The sequence below is a fragment of the Myotis brandtii genome, unplaced genomic scaffold (genome assembly GCF_000412655.1).
Source record: "Myotis brandtii unplaced genomic scaffold, ASM41265v1 scaffold7, whole genome shotgun sequence".
NCBI lineage: Eukaryota > Metazoa > Chordata > Mammalia > Chiroptera > Vespertilionidae > Myotis > Myotis brandtii.
Window position 1 is genome coordinate 1,195,267 of NW_005370740.1, and position 14,156 is coordinate 1,209,422.

Consider the following 14,156-nt stretch of genomic DNA (forward strand, 5'->3'; position numbering starts at 1 on the left):
AATATAAAAAAACTCCCAGCAAACGAAAGTTCTGGTCTGGATGGTTTCTCATAGGAGTTTTACCAAACATTCAAAGAATTAACATGTATACTCCTCAAACTATTCCAAAAAGTCCAAGGAACACTTCCAAACTCTTTTTATGAGGCCAGCATTATCCTAATTCCAAAACCACATAAAGACACTATAAAGAAAGAAGATTACCGGCCAATATCCCTGATGAACATAGATGCTAAAATCCTCAAAATATTAGCAAATTGTATCCAGCAATATATTAAAAAGATCATACAGCATGACCAAGTGGGGTTTATTCCAGGAATGTAAGGCTGGTACAATATCCTTAAATCAATAAACGTGCTACATCACATAAACAGACTGAAAGACAACAATCACATGATCATATCAATAGATGCAGAAAAAGCATTCAACAAAATCCAACAACCAGTTTTGATAAAAACTCTGAAAAATGTGAATAGCGGGATCATATCTCAACATAATAAAGGCAACATATGAGAAACCTACAGCAAACATCATACTAAGTGGGCAAAAACTAAAACCTTTTCCCTTAAGAATAGGAACAAGACAGGGATGTCTGCTTTCATCACTTTTATTCAACATGGTACTGGAAGTCCTAGTCACAGTGATCAGACAAGAGGAAAACATAAAAGGCATCCAAACTGGAAAAGAGGAAGTAAAGCTCTCATTATTCGCAGATGACATGATTCTGTACATAGAAAACCCTAAAGACTCCATCAAAAAATGACTAGATTTAATAAATGAATTTGGCAACATAGCAGGATACAAATTAAGCCCCAGTAATCCATGGCATTTTTATATACCAATAATGAATTCTCAGAAAGAGAAACTAAATAAATAATTCCATTTACCACTGCAACAGAAAAAATTAGGAAACTTACAAATAAAATTAACCAAGTAGGTAAAAAGCTGGTACTTGGGAAACTGCAGGACGTTGAAAAAAGAGATAGAGGAAGACAAAAACAAGTGGAAGAAAATACTGTGTTCATTGGCTGGTAGAATTAACATCATTAAAATGTCCATACTACACAAAGCAATCTACAGATTCAATGCAATTCCTATTATAATACCAAAGACGTATTTCACAGATCTAGAACAAATACTCCAAAATTTATATGGAACCAAAGAAGGCCCTGAATATTTTCAGCAATCTTGAGAAAGAACAATGTTGAGGAATCCCAATACCAGATGTCAAGTTATACTTAAACTGCCTGGCACAAGAATGGGCATATATATCAATGGGACAGTACAGGAGAACTCATTATGCTCAATTAATATTTGACAAAGGAGTCAAGACAGTCTCTTCAATAAATGGTGTTGAGAACTTGGACAGATATATGCAAAAAAAAAAATGCAACTAGACCACCAACTTATACCATACACAAGAATAAACCAGAAGTGGACAAAAGATTTAAATATAAGTTGTGAAACAATAGAAATCCTAGAAGAAACTATAGGCAGCAAATTCTCAGACATCTCTTGTAGCAATATGTTTACAGATACATCTCCTAAAGCAAAGAAAACTAAGGAGAAAATAAATAGGACAACATCAAAATAAAAAGCTTTTGCACAGCAAAAGAAACCATCAACAAAATGAAAAGGGAGCCCACGGTATGGAAGAATATATTTGGCAATGATATATCGGATAAAGGGTTAATATATAAAATATATAAGGAACTCATGCAACTTAACAAAAGGAAGACAAACAATCCAATAAAAAAATGGGCAAAGGACTAAATAGACTATTCTCCAAAGTGGACATACAGATGGCCAAGAGACATATGAAAAAATGCTCAAAGTCACTGATCATCAGAGAGATGCAAATTAAAACAACAATGAGGTATCACCTCACACCTGTCAGAATGGCTACCATTAACAAATCAACAAATGAGCCCTAGCTTGTTTGGGTCAGTGGATAGAGTGTGGCATGGGGACTGAAGGGTTTGATTCTGATCAAGGGCACATGCCCAGGGTTGCGGGCTTGATCCCCAGTGGGGGGTGTGCAGGAGGCAGCCGATCAATGATTCTCTCTCATCATTGATGTTTCTAGCTCTCTCTCCCTCTCCTTTCCCCTCTCAAATAAATAAAAATATACTAAAAAATAACTGGTGAAGATGTGAAGAAAAGGGAACTGTAGTATACTGCTGGTGGGAATGCAGACTGGTGCAGCCGTGGGTGCAAGTGACGGCTTCCGGTCCGATTGCCCCTGAGGGCTTCTCCACCTCCCCCTGCTCCTGAAGGGTGATTGGGGCAGCAGCCACTGCTTGCACCTGCTGCTGGTGCTGGCCCCAATCGCTCTGTGCTGTCAGTGGGTGCAAGTGGAGCTGGAGCTGTCAGCGTGTGGGAGTGAAGGCAGCGGGAATGCGGAGGATGGGCTGAGACCCGCCCCTGTGCCCGCTGTAGCCTCGTGGCCCACAGTTCCTTTCAAGGTGCATGAATTCGTGCACTGGGCCCCTAGTAATTTATAAATATTTTCTCTTCTTATTTTATTGGCAGGCTGTCAAATTTTTTCTGTCTTCTATTAACATGTATTAGAATTATGGAAATGAAACAAGCAAAGCAAATTATTACTGAGCACCCACCACGGAAAGACATTACATTAGGTGCTGTGGGGGTCGAAATGATGAGTAGGACATAGTCCTTAATCTAAAGAAGCTTAAATTCACAATGGAATTAAGTAAGGGATGAATTAACATGTTAGGGAGGACAATCCTAAGACTAGGAGCAATGGACAGCTCAAGGAAATAATGACTTTAAGTGGAGTTTTTGGGAGAGAAGTATTTGAATGGGTAGGAAAGTAGAGGGGAAAAGATGTTTGCAAAAGTCAGAAATTAGGATGCATATACATGAAAACATAGGCTGTATGGTTTATGAAACTACAACTTGCCCTGAAGTTGGAGAAGAGGGCATACAGCTCAGATGGAGCTGGGAAAAAGAGCTGGCACTGGACATACAAAGACAAATACTTGTTAGAGATTGTTGCTTAGGGGAAAAGAGACAGACAATAAGATGATGATGGGGAAAAAAGCATATATAGAGAGTTATGCAGAGGGTGATATGAGACACACCTGAGGGTTCAGGGAATGTTTCCTGATTGTGAAAAGCCACTCTAAGTAATGAAGTAGGGGGTGGGTGTGGAGGGTTTAGGACTTCTTGGATAAGGAGAATTAAATTATGTTGTCCACAGTCAAGGCCCATGAGTGACATGAGGTCCCATTATAATATTCCAGAGAAGAAAGGATAAAGGTCATACCACATCCAGGAGACAGTGGAATGTATTAAAAGCTCTAATGAATAATCCTTAAAACAATGAAGCTTTACACCTAATACAGAGGGGAGGAATACTTTTCCTTTGCATACCTTCTGGGCAATCATGTTGCAGATCTCGGGTAGGAAATCCTCGCTGAGGAGCTTATAGAGCTGCCGTTCTCGAAGGGAGGTCCTCTCTCGAAAACTCTCAGTGACCTGTCTCCATTCTTCTTCTGTTTGGCACAGGAGCCACCAAGTGCCTTGACCTGGCCCTTGGGACCCGGAAAAAGAAAGGGATGGGTTCATTAAATAAATCCTCTTTTCCTATTTATTCTCAATTTTTTTTTTACTCTGGCTCATGAACAAAACCAGGAAATCAGAATAAAAGACCTATTCCTTTTTAATTTGAAGATTGATAATGTATACTTTTGATTTTCCTGTTACTATCACTGTTTACAGCTAACAGTGAATACTGACCAAAAGCAATATAAATATAACTTTTGTGACCTTTATAGGGTAGATGTGAATATAGTAGAAATGCTTAAATGTTTATTTTTTCCTATGCAAAGAGTTTTGATTTGACCTTTTGCAGCGTCTTCCCCATTTCACAGACATTAAGATACTATTATTAAATTTATATTCTCCTCCAAATTATGCGATTTGGATTACAAAATTGAAATCTCAATAGGAAACCAGTATACTCTCTTATGTAGTAAAGCATTTTACATTAAAAAGATTGCTTGCTCTTTCAGAAGTTGCTCATTCACCTAAATGTTTGGGTAGATATTACACTGAAGCCAGGTAACAGGGCAAAAGTGAAAAGAACTACTCCTGATATAAAGTTATCCTTCAGGAGAGACGGGCACAGAATAAAGTACAAGGAAGAGAGAACTGAAGGGCAACAAGGCTAGTTAGATGGTACTGCAATAATCTTAACTGCGGTGTATGACTCTGGAAAATGAGAATCCCCATCACAATACAAATAAATTGCATTGACTTAATCCTTTCCAAAAACTCCAGCAGAGGTCATTACCATTTCTTGTCTGTGGCTCAGATGCCATGGAATTTTTGTCCTGCTTCTCACTGAAAAAGAGATTAACAATTAAACAGACATGTTCAAAACTGTTATTTCCCCTATCAGGTAGATCCAACTAAATGTGTGTGTGTGTGTGTGTGTGTGTGTATCAAGAGGGTAAGGTTATAAGAAATGACTACTGAAAAAATGAATACTAGGATGTAGATGTATTGGAATAGAGAGAAAAAACTGACATAGGGACTCATTGTCATGGTAACATCAATCATAGAAAAATATTAACTTTTAAAACATCAAAAAATATCAAATAGAGGAGTGTTAACAGTTAAATACCAAGAGGGGGAAAAAAAGAACTATAAAGTGTTAACAGTTAAATACCAAGAAAAAAAGAAGTATAAAGATTCCAATGTTGTCCTCCCTTAACTCAAAGCTACACTGAAGATACGGCATACAAGGGTGGGCAAAAATAGGTTTGCAGTTGTAATACAAATAAATAATTAATAAATAATAATACAAGAATTAACTGTGTTTCACATATTAACAACTGTAAACCTCCTTTTGCCAATCCTATATTTAAATTTAGCCTCATATAAGGTAGAGGTTAAGGACATAGGTTAAGAACAAGACTTGGCACTAACCATGACCTTGTGAAAATTAATTAATGTTTCTATAAAATGGAGTTGTTAATATGCTGACCTTACAGGGATGATGGGCATTAAAATTCTAAAATGTGAAAATGTTCAGCATGAGTGTTAAGGATCATAATTATTTGTACCCTGAGTCATACTAGACATATTGTTCCACAGAACTTTCTGTGCGAATAAAAATGTGCTATATTGTTTGTCAATTTGGTAGCCATGAGCCACACGTGGCCACAGAGCACTTAAATGTTCTGTGGCTGATGTGACTGAGGAACTGAATTTTAAATATTATTTAATATAAAAATATTTAAATATAGAGCTATCAAGAATAAAATCACTGTTAGAGGCACAAGTCTATGTATGCTTGATAAAAGATTCTAAACAGTAAAACCTCAATATAATGGACTAATTTGGGTGAGGACTGTCCATTAAAGCCGAAAGTTCGTTATATAATAAAGTAGGTTTTCTGAATGTGTATGTTAAAAATTGACAAATTAGTTTAGTTTACCTGTTTTAACTAATGTAGACACATTTGTATAATTAAAATTAACTATGTATGGAAAGTTTAATTTCAGTTTTCTATATGTATAACTGTAATTTTAAATTTATACTGAAGCGATCCAATAAATGCTGTATTCACCAGTCACTGCGAGTAAACAAATGCACGTGGCTGGGGCGTGGCTTAGTGCATGTGGGAACATCCATGGTACAAGTAGAAACTGCTGCAGAAAGTCACACCAAGTGACAACAGAACCAATTACCTGCGAGATGTGGTGTGACCACGTGCTATTCATTTGTTGAACATTGTTTATAAGAGGTGACTCTTGGATTTAAATGTAGACTATACTTGTAGATATGTAATACTTATTATGTTGGCAAAATTACTAAAGTGTTTTTTTCAAAATATGGCCTGTTCGCGAAAATCTGTTAAAAATAACAGTGAAGCCCTGGCTCAGTGGTTGAGCATCAACATATGAAACAGGAGGTCACAGTCCAATTCCAAGCCAGGGCACATGCCCAAATTGTGGGCTGTATTCCCAGTGGAGGGCATGTAGGAGGCAGCCAATTGATGATTCTCTCTCATCTAAGTTTCTATCTCTTTCTCCCTCTCTCCCTTCTTCTCTGTGAAATCAGTTAAAAAAAAGCACACACAAAAAAACCTAGTGAATTAATAACAACAACAAAAATAACCTGTGGCAAGTCTTGGTTAAAAGCATTTTAAAATTAACAAGGTGTTAATTTTCACATATGACATACGGACTGGAAATTTTGTCCATTAAATCCAAAGTCCATTAAATTGAGGTGTGCAAAATTGAGGGTTTACTGTATTCCTAACACTAAGGTACTTTAATTTCACTTATAGAGAAATGGAGATAGATATGAAGCAGCTTTTTGAATACTTAAGGAGGTATAGATTGCTAACAAAATCCAGAAACAGATGTTGTGTGTACAGAACATAATTATAGGACATTTCTCAGAAACACTGTGGAAGGAAAGCTGCAATCTGTGGTCTAATTTCTGGAAAGTTAAGCAGAATACTGATTCTTAAATGTAAAATAAAATCAAATTCTGATAGTTTTATTCATAATCTGATTCCTAGAAATACTTTTTAGTGGTTAATAAATAACACAGTAAAAAATCTGGCTTACTTCAAGCATTTAGATTATTTATCAATGCTAAAATTTAGAGGGAATGAGCAGATTGACGTGTCATTCGTTTTTAAGAATACGACCTAACTTCCACAGGTGTATAATAACAGATATGATCCTTAAGTATATTTACACAGTATAGGTCAGATTCTGAAAACCCTTCACTAAGATTCACATGCTGCAATTTCCGAAAAGATAATGACATCCTAATATATAAAAAGCCAGGGGCTGTCATGACCGAAACAACCGGACGAATGACCAAACAGCAGGCTGAGTGGGGCGACTAGGCCAGCAGGCGGGGTAGTGAGGGACAACCAAATGACTGAACAGCAGGCTGCGTGGGGCGACCAGGCTGGCAGGGGGTACAGTTAGGGGAGATCAGGCCAGCAGGCAGAGGCGGTTAGGGGTGATCAGGCTGGCAGGGGGGGCAGCTAGAAGCCAGCGGTCCAGGATTGTGAGAGGGATGTCTGACTGCCAGTTTAGGTCCAATCCCTGCAGACATCCCCCAAGGGGTCCTGGATTGGAGAGGGTGAAGGCTGGGCTGAAGGGACACCCCACCACCCCCACACGAATTTCGTGCACCAGGCCTCTAAAAATTCCCAAATGTAACAGAATCTCTTTTTCTTTGCTAAAATTAAATATAAAATACTTTAAAACATGTTTAATAACTTGCCTTTATTTTAGGAAATTGAATTCTAAACAAAACAAAGCAGGTTTGCTACTAAAATCTCCCTAATGGGAAAGAACTAACCCTAAACTTATATAAGATATGTCTATTAAAATGCTGATTATTAACACAATCACAGAATTAATTTGCTCCATGTTCCTATAAAAATGTGTGACACAACAAATTTTTTAGAAGTTAATACATACTGAATGAGCATAGTTTTTCAAACTGTTACACTGTCACATTCATTGTCTACTTCAAGTTAATCATCATTCCTATTAGTACGTCCACTGTCCAATAAAACAATAGGCTTAGAAAATAGGTAACTTGCTAGAGGTCATGCAGCTAGGGTTTCTGATTTCCTAGTACACACTTATAATTCCATGAGGATTCTGATCCAGGTCTCCATCATTTAGGTCCCATGTCCTTCTCATGGCATGAGGAACAAGTGAAAATAGGTTCCTTTCAGCAAGAGGATCTAAAACCGTCAAGGACTAACAAGATTGTCTTACCTCACTATAATTTCCTCCTGTAGTTTCTTCCGTTTGGGGGGTCTTCCTCTTCTTTTTCCTGTTTTCCCAAGAATACCTGAGCCATTTTTTTGTCCTTCACTTTCCCTAAGAAACAGCATATTAAATAGAAATGTTTTATCATAGTACTGATGTATTGTAAGTACAGCTTTCCTAGCCATGAGGCTACTGAAATAGATTAACATGTTAAGCGCCCAGCCTGTTTTGTCTTCCAGATGGAAAGTATAGTGTCAGTCACTGGTGACTGACTGGGCGCTTAACGTGTTAAATACAGCCATCATAGGGAAAGGGCAGGGTGACGTCCAATCTTCCATTAGAATATTGAATCAAGGAAAACTGACATTTTACAATATTAAAATCTGAGTAAGACCTAACACTTTCCTAATAGTGAGCACTGCTCCCAGCAATAAGAAAAGATGGTAGCATCATTACAGGATGCTATGGAAAGGACTCTTCCTCATTTAACACCTTTCGTACTGCTCACGAGCTTTCTCGTGTTTCGCGCGCCATCTGTTAAGCGCTCACGAGTTTTCTTGTTTTTCACGCGCCATCTGTTATGGACCTTAGATGTCAACACACTGTCTTGTCCACATCGAATGAAGCGATCTCATTGGTGGAAACCGTGCAGGTCAATCTACGAAAAACTATATAATTGCACGAACCCATAAAGCATTGCAGTTACATTGTATTTTGGTCATTCGAATAGTCTTCGTCTTCAAGTTCCTGGCGCTTTTAGAAAATGTTTTACGCAGTACCATACGTTAAAAAAGTACTAGGAACTTTAATTGTTTAATTGTTTTTGTAAATAAAAATGTTATAATTATTGAAAAACAACACCTAAAGTGCATTATGATCTGTAGTTATGATGATTTAAATAACGTGCAGTTTGCCCAAAAATGTGCAGTCCCTGGCGTATGTCTTAGAGATTTCTATGCGGTATGAAATGTGTTAAGAGTAGTTAGTAAGACTATGGTTCAGACATTGAGTACAAAAGAGGAAAACAATGGCAGTGAAATGACTGTACTGCTAAGAACCTGCTGTATAGAACAGTCTCTGATAAGGGAAGTGGTGCTCCTCAGAAACCTCACAGCAAAACAGATTTCACCACTTGCTATTAGTGGCTACAGTTCAATTCCTTTTTATTTCTGTATGAAACAACTCCCTTTTTATCTCTTTGCAGGTGTGCTGTCATAATTAATTCCTTAATAAGAAAAAAAAATAGTGCTGCTGATGCATTTAGTTTTAATGACATCTCTGTACACTAGCTACCAAAGCTCTGATCTTAAACAATGTACCTTCTCAAAGAGAGTTCTCTGTTGGATTTTCCTTGTATTGGGTCCTCCTTGTACATTCGAGTTCCATAGAAATACCAATATAGTGCCCCAGAATTATCTTCACCTAATGGCTCCACACGGAGACTGTCTGCATCTAGACCCTAGGTTCAAGAACAGGAAAAAGAGGTTTGGGGATATGGGGAACAAAAGAGGAGAAAACTTAATGAGGATTCCAAATTTATACTCAGATATACCTTATATTTAAACATGCCCAAGTACCTAAGTAATATTCAATCAGGGCATATGAAATACACATAGAATGCTTCCCATCCCCATCACTGCTCCCATTTCATCTACAAAAAAGAAATCAAAAGGAATTTTGATGAACACCCTATCTAATGAAAGAGTAATATGCAAATTAACCGCCACTCAGTGACAAAGATGGTGGTGCCCATAGCAGCCGGGGCAGGACGCTGGCAGCGTCACCCCAGCAATGTGAGCCCAGCAGGCATCGGTGTGGCGACCTGGAGCAGGCAAGCGCGGCCCGCAGGCAGCGCCCAGCAGGGCCTGCTTTGCCCATCGCCATGGTGTGGAGCAGGCAGGCCCCGCAGAGAGCAGAGAACCACGGGGAGCGGGCCTAAGCCGTCAGTAGGACATCCCCTGAGGGCTCCTGGATTGGAGAGGCTGCAGGTTGGGCTGAGTGACGCCCCTCCCACCCTCACCCTCCCCGTGCACGAATTTCATGCACCGGGCCTCTAGTCCTTTATAATAAAAGCATAATATGCAAATTGACCAAACAGTTGAACAGCGGAATGACCATCCGGGACCACACTATGACACTCACTGGTGCCAGGCCAGTCAAGGTGGGTGTGATGCAATTGGTCGGGGGCCCAGCCATCACCCCATGATCACCCTGTAGAGCAGCTGTTCTCAACCCATGGGTCACGACCCCTTTGGGGGTCGAATGACCCTTTCACAGGGGTTGCCTAAGACCATCAGAAAACACATATATAATTACATATTGTTTTTGTGATTAAACACTATGCTTTAATTATGTTCAATTTGTAACAATGAAAATACATCCTGCATATCAGATATTTACATTACGATGCATAACAGTAGCAAAATTACAGTTATGAAGTAGCAATGAAAATAATTTTATGGTTGGGGGTCACCACAACATGAGGAACTGTATTAAAGGGTAGCGGCATTAGGAAGGTTAAGAGCCACTGCTGTAGAGGGAGGCTCAGGCCACTGACAGGCAGGCTGCGGCGGGTGGGCAGGGCCTCCTTCTGCGAGGGAAGCCCGGGTCCGGGGTGCCGGCAGCCAGAGGGAAGCCCAGGTCCCGGCAACTGGGGGAAGGAAGGCCCACTTTTGCATGAATTTCGTGCATTGGGCCTCTAGCATTATATATTTGGCTTGACTTATTTTATGTGTGCATCCATAAAAGAAAAGACAATTACAACAGAGCAGAATCTGCTGTATGAAAGGTGTCTCACATGATCCTCTATTGTAGATCTATCATAAACTACAGTACCCACTTTACCCCAGGGTCATTGCTATTAAAGTCCTTGAGTTTTCAGTAGACTGTGCTAAATTGCACAATGATTTTTATATCATGTACATGAGTAGGGCTGAACTGAGAAGTCATCAATATATTTGATCATTTCTAACTGAACAGGATTAGAAATTGACCTTCCTATGAATGAAAAGCAATAGTCTACACCCTCCCAATCTGAGACAGACTTCTAAATAGATAACAATAGAATAAGGGGGAGCGAAGAACTATACCTTCCTTCTCTAGCACTTTTTTTATAATGTGTATAAAAACATGTAGGGACAAACTTCACTTGCATAAACGTGTTAAAGTCTTCGACTTTCAATATTTTAATTATGTTAAATCAAATTTCAGACTTTAGGAAACATGTTGGTGTTTTTCTTCGTCTAGGGCAGCGATTTTCAACTGGTGTTGCAAGAATTTTAAAACATGAAATACCTGACTATTTAGATAGGGGCAATGACCTCTTTTCCCTTAGATCAGTGGTCGGCAAACTGCGGCCCCTTGAGTGTGGCTCTTCCACAAAATACCATGTGCGGGCACGCACATACAGTGCGATTGAAACTTCGTGGCCACACTCAAGGGGCCAAAGAGCCGCATGTGGCTCGTGAGCCGCAGTTTGCCGACCACTGCCTTAGATCATTAAAAAAAAAAAAAAAAGGACAACAGCTATTAATACCCATTCTATGTGAATTTATCAAAATCATACCTATTTTTTGGTCAGATCAGACAAAAATGTATTTTTTGGTGTGCTGAGAAATTTTAGTGTGCCATGAGATGAAAAGGTTGAAAATTGCTGCTCTAGGGCTAGGGCTTGCCAGTTAAGCACCTTGAGAAGATCGAAGACATCATCTGCATCTAGCCGGTAATCACAGAGGCGGTGTAGGATCTCCACACGCGTACGAAGAGGCAGGTCTTGGAAACTGGCTTCTCTCAGCGGGTTGGGTTTCCCTTCCTCTAGTTCCCAGCGGTAGTTAATGATGTCCTCTAGGTAGCTGTGGAATGTCTGAGGCCTAGCCAGATGGCCCCGATACAAAAATACATTAATATAAAATACAGAGAGTAGGTAGGGCAGGGGAAAGAGAGCTGGTCGTTTGACAGCTGACAAATCTTAAATAGAAAGCAGAAAATGAAGAGGCAGTAACAGGAAGGGTCCGAAAGTCCCTTTCTGAAGCCTCATGTTATTATACTATCTATTTGGACTTTATATTGACAAATTCCAAAGAAAATAAATATGTTAAGAGTTTCTCACAGAGTAGATAGTTTTATTTTAGACCACTGACAGCACATTCTGATAAAATAGGTAAAAGTTTACTAATCAATGATATGGATTGTGAAACTGAGGCCAACAGTCTTACCTTTGCTTGTACAGATAAAGAGACTACAGAGTTTGGATGCCACTTCAAAATCAGGTCTACGACTTAGATGACAAACAAAAAGGAAACTCAATGTCTGCCTTGCCTAATTAATTATATTTCAGGTTAAAATGCAAAGATGAATAATACCTCTCTAGAATACAAGTATCTACTCCAATGTGCAACTATAATTTTATATTCTGTTATACATAAATTTTAGGGCATATTATAAAATACTATATTCTAAATTCTGAAAATGGCTTAGAAAAACTATAGGAAACATTTAAGGCAGCTTGATGGCAATCTAAATTTTTTTTCAGTTAGAGTTTGATTGGAAATTCTCTGTATTTTGATAAGTACCTAATAAAGTGTTTGTCACATGGTTATTCTACACTCCAATTAATGAATCTGGTTATAATGTCACTTAATGCTTGATTTAAAATTTTTTTTCTCACTAAGCAAAGATGTCTTACAAGAATTATATGTCAGCCCTAGCTGGACAAAGTGCAGTTCAAACTGGTGGTAAAAAGCTGATAGTGTGGCAATGATGAATTTGAAAATAAAATGGGGTATTTTTTTGGTATCGAGGAGTATGAAGATGACAATATCTCTTTGGTAATAAATTCCTTTATCTACCACATACTTTCTAGAATTCCTAATGCACACCAAGCACCTCAAACAACAAGGCATGTTTTTCCTAGAGTAAAATAAAATGAGGTATCTATGACATTGAGATCATTTCACCAGAATGATAGCTTCAGTGGAGAAAGTGGCAGGAGACAGGCTGGGCCAGGCCAGGGAGAACTTTCATATTCCAGTGCGAGGCAATGGAAGCACAAACATACTAACCCAACAAACACTGTAAATGTACAGTGTTGTTCTTTGTGCCTACAATCTGCCTGAAAGCCTCTACCTATCCCAAAGAATTGCATGTTTGATATTCCTTTCCAATAGCACATTTATCCTACTCAGTTTCAATTGTATTACTTTCGCTAACAGTTTTCTTGGCATCTCCATACCACCTTACCACGAGATACTTGACAGTTTATAATTTAAGACAATTCATTTTCCTTGTACATACACTTGATCTTAGCCAAAAAGTGATCATTCTCCTTGTATATAAATATAACTTCTTATATAAATCTACTAGTGTCCTGGTGCACAGATTGGTGCACAATGAAAGAAAATTAATTAGAAGAAATATTTTAATATTGCTATTCGCCCTTTCTCTACAATGGAAGTGTCAACCAAATTCACAATCGACAATGACAGATGGAAACACATGCATGCAACTAGCACCAGCGTTAGCTTTATATGTATCGTGCATGCGCGAGTCAACTTAACCTTTTATAGATATAGAATAAACTTGCTTAATTAGACCTGCTTTCTGATTTAACTAAAATTTTTCCAGCCCAGTGAAGGACCCCAACTTCTCTTTCAGGTAATTGTCAGCAACACAGCAGTAAATATCAACATGAAGCAGATTATTATTGTAGATCACGCAGGGAGAACAAAGGGTAAAATATTTAACTGCAGCAGTGTTTGACTATATTCTGAGCAGTGAGAAAACCTGAAGTCATTTTCAAGTTCCACCATTTCTTACTTCTTTTCAGTTGGGTCAAGTTTCTAAATCTCTGTTTTCCGGCTAATGAAAAGAAAATAGGATTCTACTGAGTCTCCTATCTACCTACTCCAGGACTTCTGTGAGGATCAAATGAGATGAGGCATGGGAAAATGCTTCACATACGTTTGGTTAAACTGTAAAATGTTTGCACCTGGCTATAATGCAAATCGGGTTCCTGGGCAGAAGAAACTCCAAGGAGGCTAGTCGCTAGGGAGAGGAAGCTGGGCATTGCTATGTGACATCATTACCCGGCACCCACAGCCACCACTTCCGGGCTGGGCTGTGGGCCACATTTTGTGCCATGGGGTCTTGGCAGCGTTGGCTGCAATTTGGTGGGGTGTTGCTCCAGGGTGGTGGTGGGGCCTGTGTTCCACTTGGGGGAAGCCAAGTGTTGGTTTGTCGGCACCAGGTCCATGTTGCCTTTATTTATTTTTAAATGGCCAGTGCGCATCATGGCAGCTCCTGTGTTGAGCGTCTGCCCCCTGGTGGTCAGTGTGCAACATAGCTAACGGTCGGAAAGATGGACACTTAGCCTTTTATATA

General features: G+C 39.0%; 1 protein-coding gene across 3 annotated transcripts in view; it reads right to left on the reverse strand.

Moving 5' to 3' along the window:
- Positions 1–14,156, reverse strand: part of CECR2 (cat eye syndrome chromosome region, candidate 2) — a 57,775-nt gene that overhangs the window by 42,654 nt on the left and 965 nt on the right. For 2 of the 3 annotated variants that reach the window (XM_014529929.1, XM_014529928.1), the window contains exons 1-4: positions 9,098–9,231; positions 7,785–7,889; positions 4,316–4,365; positions 3,394–3,554 (exon numbers count right to left, since the gene is read on the reverse strand). In XM_014529929.1, the coding sequence (XP_014385415.1) occupies positions 3,394–3,554; positions 4,316–4,365; positions 7,785–7,889; positions 9,098–9,153 (372 nt within the window). In that variant the 5' untranslated portion in view covers positions 9,154–9,231. Of the gene's footprint in view, positions 1–3,393; positions 3,555–4,315; positions 4,366–7,784; positions 7,890–9,097; positions 9,238–11,463; positions 11,648–14,156 lie in introns of those variants that run through there. The other variant, XM_014529930.1, reaches the window with a different exon arrangement.